Below are 24,634 nucleotides of genomic sequence, written 5' to 3'. Positions count from 1 at the left end.
AGTTTAGCAGTGTGCAGATGGAATTTCATAAGTAAATCATGAACATATTTTTCTGACACAAAAATAAACCTTTGGAAGTTCGTATCGCTTGGACTCCTAGGAATTAGTGGAGATCACCTAGATCTTTCATAGCAAACTCGGCAGACAAAAGAGATATGAAATAATTTGGTGATCAGAGGAGCCGAGTTGCCCGTGATAATGATGTCATCAACATAAAGAAGAAGATAAACAATGAATTTGTCACGACGAAAAATGAATATAGAATTATCTGATTGACAACAAAAGAATCCCTGTTGTAACAAAAATTACTGCTGAAGCGAAGATACCAAGCTCTAGGAGCCTGTTTCAAACCATAGATTGTTTTCCTAAGACGACAAATATGGTTAGGAAAATCAGGATGAATGAAACCTGCAGGACAATAATGATATGGCTTACCCTAATACGGGTGCCTGGACTCATATATATATTATAATATCGTACAGTAGTACAATTATCAGTATACTCTTAGTATCCTCTATTAGATATAAAAAAGGAAACAAATTAGAATATTAAGATTTTCCTATATTTTTTTTTGAAACATGTATAATAGGTTATATAAGTTAAATATTTTAGTTTCCAATTTAAATCATGACACATAAACATGCAATCCGTAGACTATGGACCATGGTGCACAGTGAGCATGTTGCACCAAAAGAACATATGCGCATAAGCAAAGAACATGACACTACGATTAAAGAACATGCGATATAATATTTCATTTTTGTGGTTATAAAAAATAATGTATTATTTCACTATTTATTCAAATATAAACAAAAAATATATCCATGTTCTTTTCGCGTAACCAAATGTTCTTTTAATTATATACTGGTGTTCTTAAGGTGCACCATGCTCACTGTGCACCATGGTCCACCTTCTAAATTACGCATAAACATGCCATGTCATCATTATGACACGGCCTAAAGGTCGCATTTTACAACCTTTATCATTTTCATTTTATTTTAAAATTATACAGAGTACTTAGTCAACCCTAAACCTTCTTGAATTTAATTGAACTTATTTTTCTAAAATAAGTGAAAATAAAGAAAATAATTGGTATGATTCTTATAATGATTACTCCGTAGATATTTAATTTGTTTGCATAACCTTTGATTAGTCGGGCGCATACTAGGGAACAAAACATTAATCCAACTTCTACTGATGAACAGTTATTGAACACTCATGCCTAATTTGCTATAGAAGACTTTAGACTTGTCAAAATTAGTCTTTAGTATACAATATATGGCAGCTGTATTATTTGTCGTCCCGATCAATTATTGTCCATCCCTTATAAGAGATAAGGAACACAATACTCTACACACAAAACAAACCATCAAACTTAAGAGAGTGAACACCTTTGTACCAAAAATGTCTAAGAAATCCTCCATTTTAGCTACTCATTTTATACCCACAATCTTAATCTTTCTGTCATTATGCTCAACTTACCAATTTGTTGTAGTAGTAGCCACTTCTAGACCAAATAGAGAAGCCTTAGACATTGTCATAGGCGGCGAGCCTTTTACCATTGGTCCCTCTCCGGCCCCTGAATCCCCCGCGGATTGCCCTCCACCACCACCACCACCACCACCACCACCACCATGCCCCACCCCGTCACCACTACCATCGTTACCACCTGTATCATTACCACCTCCATCGTTACCACCACCATCACCGTCATCTCCACCACCATCCCCAACATCCCCATTCCTAGACGAAGCAAATGTCCAAAAAGCCACAAAAGTCATACAACGATTCATTAAAGGGATTAGTAGTGACAAGTGTGGGCTTTCCAAAAGCCTTAAGTACACCAATGCTACTAACTTGTGTAAAAACCCAAAGTTTAATTGTACAATTCTTCCGTCCAAAAACCCCTTAAGAAACAAAGAAGTTGTCTACTCGATTCAATTCAATCTGTGTGATATTATGGGGAAGACCATTACCATCGATGGCTTCATCGACAAGCTTCCTGATGTGTCCATTTTTCATGCAAATTCCAACGGTTTTGGGGGTAACATACCGGTGTTAAGCCATCTTCGTTACCTCTTTGAATTAGATCTTAGTAACAACAAGTATTCTGGGAACTTCCCTATGAATGTCCTTGGTGCTACCAAATTATCCTTCTTGGACCTCCGTTTTAACTCCTTCGTGGGCCCCATTCCTCCTGGCCTTTTTAATTTGCGGTTGTTGGCCCTTTTTATTAACAATAATAATTTTGAGCAGGACCTTCCATCTAACTTGGGCTCCACCACGGCGGCTTTCCTCACCTTTGCTAACAATAAGTTCACAGGCCCAATACCGAAGTCCATTGGGCTAGCCTCGAATACCCTCCTAGAGGTTCTCTTCTTAAACAACAAGCTATCGGGATGCCTTCCTTACGAGATTGGGCTTCTCAATGAGGCCCGTGTTTTTGACGTTTCAAGGAACGTCTTAACGGGCCCGATACCCCGGTCGTTCGCCTGTTTAAGGAGTATGCAGTTCTTAGTACTGGAAAAGAATGAGTTTTATGGTACTGTGCCTGAGGAGGTGTGTAAGTTGCGTAATTTGACGAGATTGAGCTTGTGTGATAATTACTTCACCCAAGTTGGGCCGGAATGCATGAAGCTAATCCATAAAGGAGTGTTGGATATGAGACACAATTGTGTATTGGGCCTTCCGGATCAGAGAGACCCGACGACGTGTGCCGGGTTTTTTCGTAAACACAAGGGTTGTGGTGAATATGAGAATAAAATGACCCAATATTTGCCTTGCAAGAAAACTGCTGAATATCTGAATTCTGAAATGTTGTTTGAAGGGGTCCCACAATCTCAGCCAACAGTTACTTATGGTGCTCTAAGTCCTAATTTTAATTAATTAATGAGTTTGACATTGTTGTAGAATTTGAATTCGAATTCGAATTCGATATGTATGCAATTGTTTTCTTGTATCTATCATATTATCGAGTCTATAAATCCAACGATTGTATTGCAATACTAGTCTCATTTAATGTATGGTCTTGGACTAACGTTCCCTTGAATCCCGACGTTACGTATAACATACGTAGTACATAAGGTGGTTATCAAATTTAAGCATTGTTTATTTGTTTATAATTGTTGTACAAGGTAAGAGAAATGGCACAAATAACCAGCTCCGGCCGTCTAATAATGCCCAATATCGAGGTAACTTCTTTTTTTTGTAATGACCCGACACGTTTTTAAATTAACCCGCACCGATTCTAATCGAAGCGGTTATATTGTACTTGTATGTAGCCATAATGTAGGGGTTTTGTAAAAACCGGTTAGAACCGGTAAAATGGACCGGACAGGAGACAATGATTGTCCGGTATTCGGGTTAAGAAATATTATTTTTCATTCTTCTAAAAATCGGGTTTTGGACATGGACGATTTTTCCTTTAAAAAAATATAATTAAGTATAAAATTATAAACTATTTGAAACTATAACGTAAATGAAAAATAAAATTTTTAATTTAATTTTGAACTAAAAAAATCGAGTGCGATATAGATAATTAATTGCGCCATATGAATATTTTAATTATTTAATTAATAATATAACTCTTATAATTAAATAATATATCTAATTAAATAATAACCCTTATAATAAGGTGTGAAGCATATTTCTCTACGTGGCACATTACGTCTGCAAATAAAGAATTACATAATCTCTTTTGATTGGGTTTTGTATAATCTAGAAAAGGGTAAAGTAGGGCAATATCCTCCTTTGATTGATTTTTGTATAATTTTTGTATTTGAATCTAATAATCTGATAACCTCGATCATTCCAAGATAATTACGGTTTTGTTATCATAATTCTACTTGTGAGCCATTAGATTGTAGATTTTTAATTAATATGAAATACAAAATTTATATTGTTAGTTTTTGTTATAGAATTACGTACTACTCCTATCATGTAAATTAGATAAATATTAAAAAATATTAATAATAATAACACTTAAGTGATAACATACATATAAATGCAATGTACTTACTAATGCACTATAACTCTTCAAGATAGAAATTGAGAATTCTAATCGAATCATGAATCCAAGTTACGTACTAATACTAATGCACTATAACTTTTCAAGATAGAAATTGAAAGTTCTAATCATATTCAAATTTATAATTGATTAAGTCCTATAAATTGATCGTATTGTTCAATTCATAACCCATACACAATCTATTGATTGCCTTTTTAATTTTGGTTCTCATACACAAATCACATATTTGACTTTTAATTTTGGTAATCAATGGCTACTTGACTACTTCTTTGATCCATGATTTAAATTACAGTAGGAACGATTGGAAAATACAAGTTCGTGTTTCGCGCTTGATTGATGTGGTGAACTTCCGCAAACAAAATAGTTTAATTAGCTTGGACATGGTTCTCGTCGACAAAGGGGAATATAATTCTTCTAATATTTACTTTATGACTGCAGAGTGATTATGTGCATGACTCCATTAAAGCCAATTTTGTCCAACATTTTCGTCCAAAATTAATTGAGGGGAAAATCTACACAATCTGATATTTTTCGGTCCAACCTAATAAGGAACAATATCGTATTGTCGGCGATAACAAGATAATGATACAATTTTTTCAAAATACCGTTGTTAGGGCCGATGGGGATATAGATAAAATCCCAATGCATCGATTTGATTGTGTACAGTTACAACACTTGAATCAATTTGTTAAAAACTACTCACTTCCTGGTATTTATATTTTTGTTATTTACTCCGTAGTAAAGTTTAAAATGAAACATGTGCATCAAGGGAACACATATATTCACCAAAACGCAACCTAATAATATAAGTAAAATTAGTTATTAAAAATAAAAAAAATAAAACGAAACCCGTGCATCGTACGGGCTTCAAAACTAGTATTACTATATTGTGAAAATATTTAATTTACCTTTTAAAAAATGCCTTAAACAATTGATTTTTTTATACTTTCTCTGTTCCTTAAATATTGCACCATGGTTGACTTTTACTCATCCAACACATTACTTTGACCCTTAATATTTCAAATTATGTACATATAAAAATTATAAAAAATTGATATTTTGAAAATATATACCAATACAAATCTAACATAACTCATATGACTATAATTTTTCTTATGTATGAATCACAAAACATTGCCAAAGTCGTAGTGTGAACAATGTAAAAGAGCAAATGGTGCGATATTTATAGAACGGATAAAATATAATATTTATCTTTTTTACCATATTTTGTAGAAATAAATAAATACGTAGAAATAGATCTACAACTGGTCTAAACCGGTCCGGGTTTTGGGCCGATTTTTCTGTCTGAGTTCCGTTCAAGCATACCCAATCCGATCTCTGAATCTTAAATTATCAAAATTCCGATGTTCAATCCGGTCCAAATTTGAACCGATAAACACCCCTACTTGTATGCATGCCGTTGGTCACCTAACGTCGCTACCGATAACAATAATGACCACTTATAAATGCCGCCAACATTTAGATTGGAGAAGATGATGCATTTACATGCAAGACTGAAGACTACTTTAGACTTAATTAGAATTAAGCCCGTGCGATATGATGCACGGATTAATAAAGTAAAATTATAACGAGAATGCATGGTTGGTTACTTTTTATAGGGTAAGTGTATACTTCATCGCATATATCATGTCGGTAATCAGATAGCATGTCGTAGAATAATTCACTTAAAAGACGGGATTTGAGTTTGTCATAATAGCCTTCGTTAATGAGATTGTTTTTTTGTTGTGGTAATGTATCTGCATTATTTAGAGCATGGTAGTTGACTCCTTGTAACTCCCCGACCTCTAATTCAAGTATTAAGGTATACTTAGCAGCGGAAACATCCTAATACGGTCGGGACATTACTGCCATAATTCCCTCTTGGGAATTACAAGGCCACCATCATAATAATTACCCCAAAAACTCCATAATAATCCTTTTTAATTCCTTAATCAAAGTACATAACTTAAATAAGAGTCATACTTAAACTTGTTACAACTTAACAATAACTTAGGTGAACTTTGCTATAGTGAAATCCTCGCCACTACTCGTTTCCGTGGTCCCCAGCAGTACCTAAGACAGAAAACAAAACGGTGAGCCGAAGACTCAGTAACGAGTTACCCTAGCATCGTAACATCATTTCAATTCATTTTATTTAATAAACAGTGAGAATAGGATATAGTAAAACGTTTAATAAACCATCATTTCAGAAGCATCATTTTGGAAACATCATTTCAGTAATATCATTTTAGGAATATCATTTCAGGAACATTATTTCAGGAACATAATTCCAGTAACATCATTTCAGGAACATCATTTCATTAATATTTTTCCTTTTAACTGTTTTATTCTGGTCGTCATGACTTTACGGGAAACATGGTAGGACGTCTCCTACGAACAAGGGAAGCCAGTGCTTCATAACAGGGGAAGCCAGTGCTTCATATCAGGGGAAACATTGGTTCCATATCAGGGGAAGCCAGTGCTTCTTATCAGGTGGAACCTTGGTTCCATATCAGGGGAGCCAGTGCTTCTTATTAGGGGGAGTTTGGGCTCCATATCAGGGGAACTTGACCAGTTCTTACACTTTCATTTATCATGTTTACATTTCTTTTAGTAGAACATTAATCAGGAAAATCTCATTCATTTAGGATAGTTCAATAAAACCATTAAATCTCGTTATTTCATAAAATTATTCTTTCAGGAATAATAATTTATTAAATCAGTACTTTGCATCAAGCTGCTTTATCATAGAACAATTCAATCAAATCATACTTGTAATCCCGCAAATCATAAAACAACATTATAAAACATCATTCATTCATTAACATCATTCATAAATACAGTTCGAAGGGATTGCGGGTACTATCAATAACCGTTACCTCAATTCCACAATTTGCTAAGCCTTTTCGTTGGTTCGTTCTTCCTGAGCTCCGAGTCCGAATTGTTTCAAAATATTAAATTATGGAATTAGTTCTTAAACCCTTAAATACTTTAAAACCGATATTTTATAAATAATGAATTTATAGATGGTGAATTTTGAAATAATGAATTTAATGAAAATATCATTTTCATGATTTTATTGAAAATATTGTTAAACGAAATTTCAATCAAATATATGTATATATATATATATATATATATATATATATATATATATATATATATATATATATATTTGATTGAAATTTCGTTTAACAATATTTTCAATAAAATCATGAAAATGATATTATATATATATATATGAAATATTATTTAATTTCATAAACTACCGAAAATATTAGTTAAATTGAAATTTCAGTAAACAATATAAGTCTGAAATTATCATTTAAATTTATATGATTAAAATAAATAACAATTGGTTTTCAAAAAATATTAACATGGGTGTTTAAATAAAAGAATAGAGCTTACTTTGGGATATTGGGCCAAACAAAGGGTTGGGCTTGAAGGAAATGTGTCCTTCACCCAAGGTGCATTAAGTCTAATACTGTAACGCCCCGACTTCTAATCAATTTTATTAAGTTAATTAATCCATAATTAGCAGCGGAATCCTAGTTTAGTCGGTGCGTCACATGCCGTACCTCTCTTTTGAGAGATACAAGGCGCATAATTCAATATTAATCTAATCTAAGATTAATGAAACAAAAGACTCGTGATATTAACTAAATTGTCATAATACAAACCATAATAATTCTTAGAATTAAAGCTAGAGTTTTAGTACATAATTAACTAGTGAAGCTCACTTATTAAACTGAGTAACCTTGCTTTAACTGATGCGTCCTCACACTAATCCATCCCGTTGTCCTCTTCGGTACCTAAAACCAAAAGCAACATCATGAGCCGAGGCCCAGTAACAACTACCCTAACAACGTAAATTCATTTCAATTCATTTTATTTGCAAACAGAAGGAGAGTAGAATATTGTAAAACCTTTTCGCAAATCATTTCATAAATCTTTTGTAATTCAAGATAAACAATAAGGTAAAATATAATAGTTTTCCATTATATTATTAAAAACATTCATTCATGGTTACTGGCAAGTATGAACAGAATGTAGGACGTCTCCCACCAGATCGTACCATCATAATTAGACAGAAACAGACGTTACCCATCATGGGGTAGCGGGGTACGAGGGTACGTGCACGACCATAATCAGAATCAGGATCAGAATCAGAACACAACAGATCAAATACTGCCAGAACCTTGTCTTTCGCTTTTCATTATCATGTTTCGTTTCTTATTCATGCGTTGACAGAATATCATTTCGTAATCATAAATCATGCTTCGTAAAGCTCATTAAAATCATTCATAAAATCATAATTGAAATCAAAAGAGAATCCCACAATCCAAACAAGAATCATATCATAAACATGGTTGTAATTCATAACGCATTTCTCAAATTCATAAAACATTTCCATAAACGCATTTGTGAAGGGGATTGTGGGTGTTAGCAATAGATGTTACCTTATACCGCAATACGAAATTCTTACTCCTTAACTTTATTGAAACGTTCGCCTTGAATTCCGAGAAACGAATCTTGTAATGAATTTAATCACGATGTTAGTAGTTACCAATTATAATAAACTCTATCATCGAACTACGCTTAGGTTCTAGATAATCTCCAACTTTAGAATTCCCTTCAAGAAAACATTTTATATTGTTATAAGAAAACTCTTTTAAAACAAATACACTTACCTAATATAATTATTTTAAAATAGTTACTAATATTATAGAAATATGCTTATTTTGTAAAATACGACATTAATTACTTTAGTTTGAAAACAAATATTCATGTTAAACTTGTCATGAAAATAGTATAGCCTATTGTAAATATAATTCATAATAATAAAATAATTAAAGTAATAATGAATAATCTATTTTATTTACTTTAAAAAAAATAGGAAAATGTTATATAATAATAATAATAATAATAATAATAATAATAATAATAATAATAATAATAATAATAATAATAATAATAATAATAATAATAAATAAATAAATAAATAAATAAATAAATAAATAAATAAATAAAACATTGTTAGAATTTACATTTCAATATCAACGACTTTATCAAATAAGTAAAGTAATAACGAATAATCCATTTTATTTACTTTAAAAATAGGAAAATTTTATATTCTTATCAATAGAATAATAATAATTAATATAACATTATTTAAAATAATAATTCAATAAACAATGAAATGTAAAAATAAATAAAGTAACTTAAATAAATATTCAAACATAATTAAATAAGGAGTGGTAAGATTAGAAAGTAGAAATTGGGCCTAACTTACTCTTTAATGGGTCAAAGATATTATTGATTCTTGGGTTTACTGATTGTTGGATTCAAATGAATTAAAGACCAAAACTTGGTCTGTGTATATGGGAAGGCACGAAGAGAAGGTGGAGCAGAGGAGAGGAGGAGGGAGTTGCGTGGGTGGCTGCACGGCTCAGATTGGGCGGCACAGCAGGCGGGAGGGGAGGAGGTGGCTGCGGTTTTGGTGGTGTAGATGCTGCAGGGAGGGGGAGAGAGTCGCGGGTGAGGGAGGAAGAGGAGGGAGGCAGGGGGATGAAAGATGACGAAGGAGGAAGGCGACGGAGTGTGGCTGGTGTTGGGCGGAGATGTAGGTGGTTCGCGGCGCCAGGGAGGGCGGTGCTGCAGGTGGTCGTGGCTGCGGGTTTTGGTGGTGGTGGTTTCCGGTGGACCGAAGCAAGAAGGGAGGGAGACAAGAGAGAGTTGCGAGAGAGGGAGAGACAGGAGCAGACGCGAGGAGGGAAGAGAGAACAAGGCTGCGGGAGGAGGAGGAAGAAGGAGGAGAGGAGGCGAAGTGGCGGGGTGGTGGTTACGCGGCGGCAGAGCCGCGGTGGTGGTAGACCGGAGCAACACGAGAAGCAGGGAGTTTTAAATTGATTTGTGTTGGATTGAAACTTGCTGAAATTTTGAGGATGAGTTTGCAATTGATTTGTGAATTGATTTGGTTGAATCCTTGCTCTATTTATAGGTGAAATGGTGTGAGAAATCAGATTGAAAATCAATGTTGATTGGATGATTTGGGTGGTGATTGTTGTGGAGGAGAAGGTTGGTGATGGTGTTTGAATTGATGGGTTACACGTAGAAGAAGATGATCAGTGAATTTGCAACTTGCAAGAAGCTTCCATGGATGTATGATGATGAACATGGTGATGATGGTGAAGAAGATGATGATGCGTGATGTTTGATGACGGTGGTGTTGAGATTTTTGTTTTCCTTTTTCTTTTGGGTTTAAAATTCTGATTTAGGATGGCATTTTGATGGGTTTGAATGACTATTTGGTTTGGGCTTGACTATGTAATGTTGAAACAATTGACCCAATGAATATATTTTGGAAAATAGTTTAAGGAAGTAAATAACTTGATACATTTTAGAAAATAAGTTGCCTATATAAAAGCATTACGTTTTTTTAAAAAATCATAATTTTATAAATTAATAAAGTTTTAGAAACTAATTATACTTAAATCGTAATAACTTTAAAATCAATAAATAATTTAATTTAATATAATTTCCGCTTATAAAATGTTAAATTCGCTTTAAAATCATAATTTAGTACATCGATAAATTTAAGGAAAATATAATTTATAATCAAAACATTTTAATATCAATTTAAATAACCGAAAGAATAAATATAAACGAAATATACTTCACTTGTTTTATAAAAAGAAATTTTAAAAGATCAAATTAAGATGCTTTAAAAGTTAATAAAGCTAATCATTATTAATAAAATATGTTCATAAATACGGGGTATTACAAATACCAAGGTTCAGATTAATTGCGAACAATTAATTCAGTAAGATCAAGTGATCGGAACAGCTAGCTGGAGCAATGCTTCCGATCAGTGAGTTCTAATCTATATTAGGCTCACGGCTTACTCTTGACTGAACCTATAAGGTCACACCTATGACATGTAACAGATCACCGTATTAAATGAATCGGAAACTGAACCTATAAGGTCACACCTATGACGTGTAACAGATCACCGTATTAAATGAATCGGAAATTCATTTAATAGCTTTTCGGGAATTAGTTCAGAAAAACAATATACGATACGACCTTGCATCGGAATCGTATATCGTATCGCGAATATTCGTAAGCTGGGCGAAATGAATAATCGTATCGTACAACGGTGATTCGTCGTGTACGATACGATAAATAATATCCGTAAGGCGTTCATCGCGAATACGAGCCGCATCGGAGTTGCTGGCCCGTCGAGCCAAGCGCTCATGCGCGCAAGGCCCAACGAGCCAGCGAGCTCGCAAGCAGCAAGCAAGCCAGCCCGCGTGGCCACGAGAGCGCGCACAAGCATAGCAGCAAGCAGCGAGCAAGAAACGAGGCCCACGGCCCATCGCTGCTCGGCTGCGATGTGGGCTTCGGCCTGCGGTGTGCTGTGCGCATGGGCTGTGCGTGCGGTGTGTGTTGTGTGGCCGGTCAAGGCCTTGTGTCTTGGCCGGTTACACTAAATATAACATTAGGTTATATTTTCTAAAAACACACAATTCTATTTTTCCCTAACCCTAAACCTAATTCTAAATTACGTCGTTCAGTTTTTCTCTCTACTAAAAACTGTTCTTCCCGAAAAAGCAAACACCCTTGAACGTTGTCTAAGCTACAATTATCAAGACGGATCTGAACGTGTCGGTGAACCAAATAGAGAAACGACAATTGGAGTTCTTTGTTCGTGTTCGTTGATACTATACTCGGGAAAACACGCTTCAAATGTAAGTATACTTAATCTGTGCTTTATACATGTCTCATGGCTTTGGGGATGTTCCGCACATGTTATGTATGTTTAACTGTATTCCCCTACAATGGTATCATGAGCCTTATGTATTCAAAGCATTTTTTAGCAATGATTTATTGTTTTTGCATGTTGTCAAATTTTTTTGGATTTTTTATTGAATTTTTCGAATTATTATGGATTATTGGATGAATCGTGTAATAAGTTCTGAATTCAAAAGGTTTCGTAATTTCGACTTTTCTGACCCTAATCTGATTGAAAACTATTTTCTAAGATCAACTCATGAGAACGGAATTGCAAAAACAGGCCTCGAAGTATGTGTTTTTGGACATTTTTGTTAATTAACGAATTAAAATTAACAAATTCGGAAAGTTTTTCAATTAATTGGTCGACCTAAACTTCTCGGAATTGATTGAAATTTTGACACAATGCTGTTGGGTATATTTTAAAATTATGGTAAAAAATTCGTCCATAAATGTTAAGTATAAACCCTAATTTTGCTTTCCCCAAATTCGTAAATTTAGATCACTAATTGATATTTTAAATAATTTAGATCTGGAAATTTGGTTAATTGGGAAAGGGAATATAATTTCAAGTAAAGTGGCAGATTTTAAAAAATTTGGATTAAAATTTGGATTAGATTCGTTAATTTTAATCAACACTTAAACCAAATTGGTAAAAATCTGATATTTAAATGTTTAGAACGATTTAAAGTTTTAGATTCGATTATCAAAAGTTCAAATTTTGTTGTTGACATTGTTCGTTCTTAAAATATGAATAAAGTTAGCCTAGATTTAATAAATTTAACAAAATCGGATTGTTGTTAAAAATTAATTAAATCGTTAAGTCGTTATTTTTCGAAAATAAAAATTGTTAATTTTGTGAAAAATAACTAAATGCAAATATGTTCGTGAAATTGATTTTTTTTTTTAATTAGTTGGTCCGTTTGCACGAACCAAAGGCACGAACACGAGGGGTGTGTGGAAGTGTGGCTTGTCGTAGCCATGCGAACTGCCTCCCCACTGCCGAGCCACAACAACGCGGGCAACAGCAAGCGAGCTGCGTGTCGCACGCGCTGGGCGGAGTGAGCGAGCAAGGCAGCGAGCCTTGGCTTGCGAGCTGCGAGCAAGTACGGGCAAGCTGCCTTGCCTTGTTGCGCCCAGCGTCGAGCACCACAGCGAGCAGCATGCCACACAGCAGCGCAAGGCTGCGGTATGTGTGTGCTAGGCTTGCGGGGGCATGGGTGACGTGCTCGTGTGCCTCGTAGGCCACACAGCACGAGGCAGTGTTGGGTTGGGCGCAAGCCTAGCCCGCATTGCATTTTTGGGCATTTTTCGTTTCGTTGGGCTTTAAAATTTGTATTTGCATTAAAATGGCTAATGGGATAATTAATTAATTATTTTATTTAACTTGGGCCGGGACGTGAGTTTAATTTAATATTTAAATATTTAATTATCCGGAATAATTATTGGTTTGAGTGGGAGCCGCTTAATGAAATTAAAATGAAATAATTATTTTCGTAGGTCGCTTTATTTTAATTAAATTAAATTTTAATTAGAAAAAATTCTAAGGATTAATAATTTGGAAATTGATTAATCTTTTAGGACGCGTTTACGTGAACGTGAATTTTAAATAATTCCCGTAAATACTTGCATTTTTAAATGGGCCATTCATTTTAGGATACGAATGGGTGAATGCATAGAATGTATATTTTATGTAATGCAGGTACTCCAAGTGACTAGTATGGCCAATCTAGGATAGTTAATTACGGTTTGCGAACCGTTTTATCTTTGAATGTAAAGTTTTAAAACATGGTCTGTGAACCATTGAAATTTTGATGTAATTTTTATTATTTCAAGTACTTCTAGTTTAGAACTTTAAGTTAGAATTGAATGAAGATTCAAGACGATGCCATGCTAACAAGATGGTGAAGAAGATTGGATGCTTCAAGACAAGAGTTTTGGGCCATACTAGTTCACCAATTTTATTTATGCTTTTATATATTGAATGAATGTATATTATGCATGAATGCGTTGTTTGTATGCTCGATTAGATTTAGTTCACTAAATAATCGAACCAACATAGAAACATCTAGGTCCAAAGTAATATTGAGTTCAAAAGTTGCCTTCCAAATCAAGCACTTACAAAAATATAAGGATTTAACGTAGTAGGTTTATGCCAAAGCGAGGTGCTATATTAGTTGACTTAGATGGTAAGGCGTCCCAAAGGAGCACGTTGATTGTGGTTTCAACTCAAACAACAATGGCATTATGTTGTGGCAATGGGATAAATTATGGTATTAATTTATTAACCAAGAGTAATTTGGAGATTACTAGCAATAGGTTTTGCTTACCTAGAATCTTAAAATACTTAAGACATGCCAAATTAAGCTGCTTAAGGATTTCGGACTTTTAGGGTATTGGAATCATTGCATTCATTTTTTACCATGTTTTTGCTTTTTCATGAATGAAATGTTTAATAGCTTTAATGATTGCATTCTAGCATTTATTTTAAAGTTATGAATGGTTATTTATTCGAAATTCTTTTCAAATGTAGTAATAAAATGGCCGCAAACAATAACAACTCGTTCAACCTGCGTTCAATTTCCGACAAAGAGAAGTTGAAGGGAAACAATTTCCTCGACTGGCAAAGGAACTTTCAAATAGTTCTAATGCATGAGGAAAAAGAATATGTCCTCGAAGAAGAGTTACCAGAGGCCGTCGGGCCGCAGGTGACTCAAGCCGCCCTTAACCGTTGGATCCAGGCCAACAGGGATGTCAAATTTGTGATGCTTGCATCCATGAATCCTGAACTTCAGAAAACGTTCATTAACTCGGATGCTTACCAAAGCATCTCGGAGTTGAAGAAAATATTTCAGGACCAAGCCAGAATTGAAAGATTCGAGACTCAGAGGTTGATCCTTGAGACTAAGCTCAAGAAAGGAGAACCACTGAGCCCACATGTGCTTAAAATGATTGGACTCTTTTAGAACATGAGAGCTCTAGATTCTGACGTCTCAAATGAGATGGCTATTGACATCATTCTCCATTCGCTTCATAGTGGATATGATCAGTTCAAGTTGAATTACAACATGAACAGCATGGAGAAAACTCTTATTGAGCTTCACGGTATGCTGAAAACCGTTGAAAAGACGCTCAAGCAAGAGAATAAGCACGACGTGCTTAGGGTGCGTAAGGGAAAGGGCTTCAAGAAATTAGGCAAGGGAAAGGGCAAGAAGGGTAAGGGCAAGGCTACGCCCTCACCTAAGTCCACCGGCACCAGTTCTGGTAAACAAAAGAGGGTGACTCGTTCTCCTGCCGACTCTGAATGCTTCTACTGCAAGAAGAAGGGGCATTGGAAGAGGGATTGCTTGAAAAGAAAGGAAGATGAGAAGAACGGGAACTTTCCTTCTACTTCAGGTATGTATGTTATACATTGCAATCTTGCTAATTCTACTTCTTGGGTATTAGATACTGGTTGTAGCTCACTCTTATGTTCCAATTCGCAGGGACTAAGGAGAAGTAGAAGGCTTGATAAAGGCGAGATGGATCTACGCGTGGGAAATGGAGCAGGGATTGTTGCATTAGCCGTAGGATCTTATTTTATTTCTTTGCCTAGTGTTTTTGTTTTAGAACTAGAAAAATGTTACTATGTTCCTAGTATCACCAGAAACATCATTTCCGTTTCAAGTTTGGATTCTAAAGGTTTTAGTTTTCATTTTAAAGACAATAGTTATTCTTTTGCTTTGAATGGAATGTTTTATGGTTCAGCACAACAAGAAAATGGTCTATATGTGCTAGATACGAGCAAACACATTTATAACATAAATACTAAAAAGGCTAAAACTGGTGATTCCGATCTCACATATCTGTGGCATTGTCGATTAGGACATATAAACACAAAGCGCATGGAATTACTTCAACAGAAGGGAATTCTAGAATCATTCGACTTAGAGAATGATCAATGCGAATCTTGTTTACTTGGAAAAATGACAAAGCGGCCTTTCTCAAAGGTGGGAGAAAGAGCAAGCGAACTACTAGGGCTAATACATACGGACGTATGTGGGCCTATGAGTACGAAAGCTGGAGGTGATTTCAGCTATTTCATAACGTTCACGGACGATTTTAGTAGATATGGCTATATTTACTTAATGAAACACAAGTCTGAATCGTTTGACAAATTCCGAGAATTTTAAAATGAAGTAGAGAATCAATATGGCAAGAAAATCAAAGCTCTAAGATCAGATCGAGGAGGTGAATATCTTAGCCACGAGTTTGATGACCATCTAAAAGAATGCGGTATTCTTTCTGAATTGACTGCTCCGGGGACACCTCAATGGAATGGAGTGTCGGAACGGAGAAACAAGGCCTTACTCGATATGGTCAGGTCAATGATGGGTCAAGCCGAACTTCCTTTAAAATTTTGGGGACATGCGTTGCAAACAGCAGCACTCACACTGAATGGTGCTCCGTCAAAAGCAGTTGAAAAGACTCCATACGAATTATGGAGTGGGAAACTTCCAAAGTTGTCTTTTCTAAAGATTTGGGGTTGCGAAGCATATGTCAAGCGATTAATTTCAGACAATCTCGAACCAAAATCTGACAAATGTTTCTTCGTTGGTATCCAAAAAAAACAAAGGGGTATTACTTCTACAACAAGTCAGAGAACAAAGTATTCGTTGCTCGTGACGGTGTCTTTTTGGAAAGAAATCATATTTCCAAATTGACAAGTGGGAGAATAATAGACCTCGAAGAGATTCGAGACGAACAATGAACCAAGAACTCTTTAGAAGTAGTTCAAGGTGAAGAACCTCCAAGGCCTTTAGAAGAGCCAGTGGGAGTGGCTCCTCAAAACGTTGTTGCCCCTCGTAAGTCAAATAAAACTAAGGTTCAGCCGGACAGATGGACAGGCGTCCTCTTGACTGAAAACTTAGACGTTCTCATATTAGATAGTGATGAACCTATGACTTACAAGAAAGCTATGATGAGCCCAAGCTCCACTAAATGGTTAGAGGCCATGAAATCCGAGATAGACTCCATGTCTGAAAATCAAGTCTGGGATTTGGTAGATTTTCCGGATGGGTTCACACCTATCGGATGCAAATGGGTCTTCAAATTGAAGAAAGACAAAGATGGAATTGTATACGTATACAAGGCTAGATTGGTAGCAAAAGGTTACAGGCAAGTTCACGGCTTTTACTACGATGAAACCTTTTCTCCAGTCACGATGCTTAAGTTTATTCGGATAATCCTTGCGATTGCCGCGTTTCATGACTATGAAATATGGAAAATGGATGTCAAAACTTCCTTCTTGAATGGTGTTCTTGAAGAGGTTGTGTTTATGATGGAGCCGGAGGGTTTTGTCGATCAAAAGAACCAAGGAAATGTATGCAAGCTTAAGAAATCCATTTATGGATTATAGCAGGCATCAAGGAGTTGGAATAAACGATTTGATGAAGCAATCAATAAGTTTGGCTTCATCAAGAATCAGGACGAATCTTGTGTATACAAGAAGGTCAGTGGGAGTAAAATTGCATTCCTAGTCTTGTATGTAGATGACATACTACTTATTGGAAACGACATTCCTATGTTGGAGTCTGTAAAGACTTGGCTTGGAAAGTGTTTCTCAATGAAGGACTTAGGAGAGACACAGTACATATTGGGCATCAAGATCTATAGAGATAGATCTAAGAGGATGATTGGACTAAGCCAGGGCACTTACATTGATAAAGTGCTAGCTAGGTTCAATATGATGGAAGCCAAGAGAGGCCATCTACCCATGGCACATGGCACATATCTAAGCAAGGCTCAGTGTCCTAAGACATCTGATGAGCGTAGAAAGATGAGTGGAATTCCATACGCTTCGGCTATTGGATCCATCATGTATGCTATGATTTGTACAAGGCCGGATGTTTCGTTCGCACTCAGTGCAACGAGCAGGTACCAGTCAGAACCAGGTCAGGCGCATTGGACTGCTGCCAAGAATATCCTAAAGTACCTGAAAAGGACTAAGGATCAGTTTCTGGTCTATGGTGGTACAGATGAGTTGATTGTTAAGGGCTATACGGACACAAGCTTTCAAACCGACAGAGATGATTTCAGATCACAGTCTGTTTTTGTGTTCGGCCTTAATGGCGAAGCAGTAAGCTGGAAAAGTGCTAAGAAAATCACCGTTGCGGATTCTACAACTGAAGCCGAGTACATTGTTGCCTTAGAAGAAGCAAAGGAAGCTGTTTGGATTCTGAAGTTCATCGAAGAACTTGGGGTTGTCCCCTCCATTAAAGGACCAATGGCTTTGTATTGCGACAATAGCGGAGCCATTGCCCAGGCAAAAGAGCCTAGGAGCCACCAGAAGTCCAAGCACGTACTGCGGCGATTTCATATACTTTGAGAAATAGTTGAAAGGAAAGAAATTGAGATTTACAAGGTTGGAACTGACGACAACGTCGCAGATCCATTGACTAAACCGTTCCCACAAGCGAAGCACAACGCACATGTAGAAACCATGGGAATCAAGCATATTGGAGAATGGCTTTGATTTTCTAAGTTTTTTTAGAACATCTGTTAGATCTGTGTTTAAAACAATTGGTTTAACCATTTCATATTTATGAAATTTATTATTTCATATTCATTTAATTTGGTTTAGTATTAAATGATAAGTCCATGTGATTCAAAACATTCAAATGGGATGTCAAGATGGATTCTTCGACAAAGAAACACCCAGAAGTGAACTTGAATATTGAAGTCACAAAGGATCCTTAATCCAGGTCATTAAAAGGTGGACGACCAATAACTATTGAAGCTTAGATTTCAAGCAGATTTGTAGTTCGGTTTCTTGAACTAGATTGACTGGATGCCAGAATCTTTTGCATAGATACTTATTGGATCTTGTATCGGATTGACCATGAGAACACTTTAACAGATTAAAGTCATGTCATAAGTAGTTCTCATTAATGGTGATTAGAACCATTCCTCAGAACATGAGTGATTATGTCTGCTCGTTTGAGAATTAGTTCGCTCTAATTCTAGCTAAATGACGCACCGTAAAAGGAGGCTATAAAAGCAGTTATTGGGCGTACTATGAATCAAAGTGAGTGTTCATAGATTGCAAGAATGGATTGTCCTCCTATCTTTGATAGGATATGGTGTTGTTGTGTAACAAGGCCTCTCGGAGAGTTAGATACTGTGAAAATGCATGGCCGTGCTCAGAATGGTTAAGGCTTAACCTTCTGTAAAAGTTTAAAAGTTGAGCTTTGTAATCCGAGAAACACTTCTGGACCTAATAAGGATGGCTTGGATCTTACCTTATGTTCAGCAAGTTACACTAAGCGACAAAGGAATGTGAATGCACACTTGTCTGAATGACAAGTGGGAGAGTGAAGGAAATGTGTCCGTCACCCAAGGTGCATTAAGTCTAATACCAAGGTTCAGATTAATTGCGAAAAATTAATTCAGTAAGATCAAGTGATTGGAACAGCTAGCTGGAGCAATGCTTCCGATCAGTGAGTTCTAATCTATATTAGGCTCACAGCTTACTCTTGACTGAACCTATAAGGTCACACCAATGACATGTAACAGATCATCGGATTAAATGAATTGGAAATTCATTTCATAGCTTTTCGGGAATTAGTTCGGAAAAACATAATATACGATACGACCTTGCATCGGAATCGTATGTCGTATCGCGAATATTCGTAAGCTGGGCGAAACAAATAATCGTATCTTACGACGGTGATTAATCGTGTACGACACGATAAATAATAGTCGTAAGGCGTTCGTTGCGAATACGAGCCGCATCGGAGCTGCCAGCTCGTCGAGCCAAGCGCGCATGCGCCCAAGGCCCAACGAGCTAGCGAGCTCGCAACGCAGCAAGCAAGCCAGCCCGCGTGGCCACGAGAGCGCGCACAAGCACATCAGCAAGCAACGAGGCCCACGGCCCATCGCTGCTCGGCTGCGCTGTGGGCTTCGGCCTGCGGTGTGTTGTGCGTGCGGTGTGTGTTGTGTGGCCGGTCAAGGCCTTGTGTCTTGTCCGGTTACACTAAATATAACATTAGGTTATATTTTCCAAAAACACACAATTCAGTTTTTCCCTAACCCTAAACCTAATTCTAAATTACGTCGTTCAGTTTTGCTCTCTACTGAAAATTGTTCTTCCCGAAAAAGAAAACACCCTTGAACGTTGTATAAGCTACAATTATCAAGACGGATATGAACGTGTCAGTGAACCAAATAGAGGAACAACAATTGGAGTTCTTTGTTCGTGTTCGTTGATACTATACTCGGGAAAACACGCTTCAAATGTAAGTATGCTTAATCTGTGCTTTATACATGTTTCCTGGCTTTGGGGATGTTCCACACATGTTATGTATGTTTAACTGTATTCCTCTATAGGGCTTAATTTGGAAAATGGTTTAGGAATTTAAAAGCAGCAAACACCAAATGGGGTTTTTGGTTTCATGAGACTTTCGAACAAGAACAGGGGAAGGAGGGGAGGGGAACGAGGGAGCACGAAGGGAGAGAAGAGAGAAGGGAGGAGGCGGCTGGGTGGCTCGGTGCCGCCGAATTGCGCGGTGAAGGCAATGGTGGCGGTGGGTGGTTCGCGGCGGCGGAGCAGCGAGAGAGAGGAGGAGTGGAGCACAGTTTTGGGTGAAAGCGGGGGAGTTTTTGTGAGGCTTTTCGGTTGGTCCTGGAAGGCGGCTCGCCGGAATTTGGGGGAGGGGTTGGTTGGTGAGATGATGCATGTGGCTGGAGATGAAGGTGGGCGGTGGTGGAGAGTGATGGGGGTGGTGTGGTGAAGAGTAAAGGGGAAGGGACAGGGGAGTTGCGACATGGAAGGAGAGGGAGCAGGGAGCTACGGTGGGTGTCCAGTGGTGGTTGCGGCAGTCGAGTGGTTCTGGGTGGTTGGTGGTGGTCGACAGTGGTGGTTATGGTGGTGAAAGATGGTGGTCGTGGGTGGTGGTTTGCATTACATAAAAACAAGGAGAGTAGAATTGAATTTCTGTTTTGTTGATTTCTTAGAATTGAATTGAACAAAAAATCTGATTTTGTAAATAGGAAGAGTGAAGAACAAGGAGATGTGGGGTCCAAGTATCTGAATTTGGACTGAATTGAGGAAAGGAAGGAAGGAATTCCTTCCTGGTTTATACGTGGAGAGCAAGGGAAGAAGAAAAAAAATGGAATTTTGGTTCCTTGAGGGCATTTTTGTAATTCCACAATATTAGGCAAAATTCAGAAATTATTGTAATTTTCAGAAATTTATAAAAATAGAAATTTTTTTGTAAAATTATCGTTAACAAAAAATATATAAATTTAGTTTTCGAATATAATAAGAACGTATTGAAATTATTAAAAATCCGAAATAAATTACGAAATAACTAAAAAAAGTAGCTTAAGCTCGTAAATTTGAAATTAAATCATGGAATCTGAAAAATGATAAATCGTGTAGCAATATTAAAAATTCAAGCGAAACTTCGTTAATAAAAATAAAGTTCGAAATTAGGATTTAAAACAATTTTAAGCTAAATAAGAATAATTAAGCATGATTAATAAAATTTTAAAAATTCGGGGGTATTACACTCCAAGTAAAATTTATCTCATATTATCTTTTACTAAGCATTTATTTATCTATTTAGACTTCTAACAAAATTTATCACTTTATTATATTTTAACTAGTAGTTGACTCCTATTAAAGTTACTATGTATTTATTTATCTATAGATCTCTCCTCTATCTATTTGGTCTCCTAGAAAAAATTATCTCTTATTATCTTTTTACCAGTAATTGACTCCTATTAAATTTACTAAGTGTTTATTTATTTTTTACCGGGTCTTTATTTATCTATTTTTATTTTAATAAAATAAATTTGAAATAAATATTAGTTATATATATATTATTAATGTGAGGTGTGCGGAATTTTTCCGCGAAAACCCGGACCTTTTCTTAAAAACATATATACTCTATTTTTTTTTCTATTTTTTTTCTACAAACTGTTTATTTATGTATGGGGAATAAATATTGGATTATATAATATGACAATATTTAAATAATTTTGGTAATACTTTAGTCAAATCATCATATTAATAATGAAAAATACATTTACTTAATATTTTAGTCAAATTAATATCTTAAACATATCAAATATTTGGGTCAAATTATCATACTGAGCATATAAAATATGTAACAAATAATAGGACGGGAATTTCAATAGAGAACTAAATCAATATGTTAAGATTTATTAATAATACATTAGCTTTAGGGAATTTCGCTTTAATATTTTATAAAAATGATTGTCAATAATTTTCCGATTTATCTTTACGTACACGGAACATAATCTAGCTAGTAATTGATAAAACACGGACCAAATTTAGTTGAATACTTCGTAGAAATTTAATTAATTTAAGTGCATAACCTTTAAAGTCGCTTTGTGAGAGGTTAATGTTGCAATGTAAGAACCTTAGGAAAGTTAAGCAAACCATAATAATTGAAATAGTAAAAACTAAAAAAAGTTTAAGGCATGGGATAAACTGAATTTCATACCTCTCTTGTTTAGCATGGAAAATCATTATATATATCCTAATGTCCTATCGGTTTAAATAGGAAACACAATATAATTATATACACTTATCATAATAAGCTTATTGCTTAAACATTCTCTATTAATTCATTATATAAAATAGGTACTACAACTCCGCTTATTTTCTATACACTATCTCGTATTTTAGATCATGTGACCCATTATACTTGTCTTTCCCCAACAAACTAAAAACCTTCGTAAAATTGTTGCAAAATGTGCAAGAAATCCTCCATTCTTGCTACTAATTTCATACACACAATCTTTATCCTTTTGTCATTATTTTCAACTTACTATGTTGGTGTAGTAGTAGCCACCTCATCACCGCCTCCATCGTCACCACCACCGTCGTCACCATCACCATCATCCCTCGATGAATCAAATGTCCAAGAAGCCACTAAAGTCATACGACAATTCATCAAAGGGATTACTAGTGACAATTGTGGACTTTCAAAAAATCTCACATTTACCAACACCACTAACTTGTGTAAAAATTCAAAGTTTGGATGTACACCTGTTCCGTTCAAAGATTCCTTAAAAAAGAAAGACAGATTGTACTCGATTCAATTTGATGGATGTGGTATTACGGGGAAGAACATTACCATTGATGGTTTCATCGACAAGCTTCTCGACGTGTCGATTTTCCATGCAAATTCCAACGGTTTTGGGGGCAAAATACCGGTGTTAAGCCATCTTCCTTACCTCTTTGAGTTAGATCTTAGTAACAACAAGTATAATGGGAAGTTCCCTATGAATATCCTTGGTGCAACCAATTTAACCTTATTGGACCTCGGATTTAACTCCTTCATAGGCCCAGTTCCTCCCGGGCTTTTTAATTTACAATTGTTGGCCCTTTTTATTAACAACAATAAATTTGAGAAGGACCTTCCATCTAATATGGGCTCCACACCGGCAGCTTTCCTCAACTTTGCCAACAACAAGTTCACAGGCCCAATACCAAAATCCATTGGGCAAGCCTCAAATACTCTCCTCGAGGTCCTCTTCTTGAACAATAGTTTATCGGGCTGCCTTCCTTACGAGATTGGGCTTCTTAAAAAGGCCCGTGTTTTTGACGTGTCGAGGAACTCCTTAATCGGACCGATACCCCGATCGTTCGCCTGTTTAGATAAAATGGAGTACCTAGTCCTGGAAAATAATGAGTTTTATGGGTCTATACCTGAGGTGGTGTGTAAATTGCCTAATTTGACGAAATTAAAGTTGTCTGATAACTATTTCAACCAAGTTGGGACAGCTTGTATGAAGCTAATCCAAAAAGGAGTGTTGGATGTGAGACAGAATTGTTTATTTGGGCATCCGAATCAAAAAGACCCGAAAACATGTGCGGAGTTTCTTAATAAGCCCAAGGGTTGTAGTGAATATGAGAATAAAATGCACAACTATATCCCTTGTAATAAAACAGCTGAATATTTGGATTCTGTAATGTCGTTAGAGAGGGTCCCACAACCTACTCCAACAGTTACTTATGGAAAATTAACTACGGAGTAATTAATTAATTTGTTATTGTTGTAGATTTTGAATTCACTATTTAAATGTGTTATTCTGTTAAGATCTGAGTATCTGACCCATGAAACATTACGTGTGAAAGTCTCACATTGACAAAAGAGAAGAAAGTTAATCACTTAATAAGGCCAAGAGGCTACTCCCCTTATAGCCATATGATTTTAAGGTGGAACCTCCTACGGTCTTGTTAAGTGGAACCTCTCTCTTGATGACGGGTGCGACCCAGACCCGTATTTAACATATTCTAAACTTCTTTTTGCTAAACAAAAAAACATGTTTTTTTGTGTTAATATAATGATCCGAGTTATTCTAAACTTCTAATATAGGTGTCTGAAACTCATATATTATCTATACCTAGTATTTAAAAAGGAAAACCATAGATTATTTGAAGCCATGTGGCATCTCATTATTAAAAGCCATGTGCCATCTCTCATTTCATCCATCACTTAATAAGGAAAACAGGTCAAGTATTCCGGGACGGAGGGAGTATACAAGATAAATATGTATACGCAGTACTGCGTGTTATATAAGCAAATAACAACAAAACTTTAAAAATATACGAATTAAAAATTAAAAGTCAGTTGAGAATATGACGTGCCACCCGAAGAAGGAAAAAAAAACTGGAATTTTAAATGCTTGGCAATCTAAACATGAGGTTTATATATTTAATCTGCAATTAACAACCATAAAGGCAAGATTCTAGAGTGGTTAGTGAGAAAATTTAGTTATGATTGTCACCTTTGGTCA

General features: G+C 35.9%; 2 protein-coding genes and 1 long non-coding RNA gene across 4 annotated transcripts; 2 read left to right on the top strand and 1 right to left on the bottom strand.

The window, feature by feature from the left end:
- The first annotated feature begins 1,317 nt into the window (after positions 1–1,317).
- LOC110800151 (uncharacterized protein At4g06744) lies at positions 1,318–3,003 on the top strand. The gene has a single exon (XM_022005443.2). The coding sequence runs from the start codon at positions 1,405–1,407 to the stop codon at positions 2,884–2,886; it is 1,482 nt and encodes a 493-aa protein (XP_021861135.2). The 5' UTR covers positions 1,318–1,404; the 3' UTR covers positions 2,887–3,003.
- A 2,872-nt stretch (positions 3,004–5,875) lies between these two features.
- On the bottom strand, positions 5,876–10,533 carry LOC130459354 (uncharacterized). Of its 2 annotated transcripts, XR_008918709.1 has the most exons (5): positions 9,321–10,533; positions 8,488–8,559; positions 7,768–7,839; positions 6,907–6,950; positions 5,876–6,100 (listed from the first exon to the last, which is right to left on the bottom strand). It is a non-coding gene; the product is annotated as an uncharacterized lncRNA (long non-coding RNA). The 2 variants fall into 2 exon arrangements; XR_008918710.1 differs by lacking the exon at positions 6,907–6,950.
- An 11,882-nt stretch (positions 10,534–22,415) lies between these two features.
- Positions 22,416–24,169, top strand: LOC110800154 (uncharacterized protein At4g06744-like). Its single transcript, XM_022005445.2, has one exon. The coding sequence runs from the start codon at positions 22,583–22,585 to the stop codon at positions 23,870–23,872; it is 1,290 nt and encodes a 429-aa protein (XP_021861137.2). The 5' UTR covers positions 22,416–22,582; the 3' UTR covers positions 23,873–24,169.
- Positions 24,170–24,634: the final 465 nt, after the last annotated feature.

The sequence above is a fragment of the Spinacia oleracea genome, chromosome 4, assembly GCF_020520425.1.
Source record: "Spinacia oleracea cultivar Varoflay chromosome 4, BTI_SOV_V1, whole genome shotgun sequence".
NCBI lineage: Eukaryota > Viridiplantae > Streptophyta > Magnoliopsida > Caryophyllales > Amaranthaceae > Spinacia > Spinacia oleracea.
The sequence above is the reverse complement of the archived record's forward strand: the minus strand, read 5'-3'. Positions and strand labels throughout refer to the sequence as shown.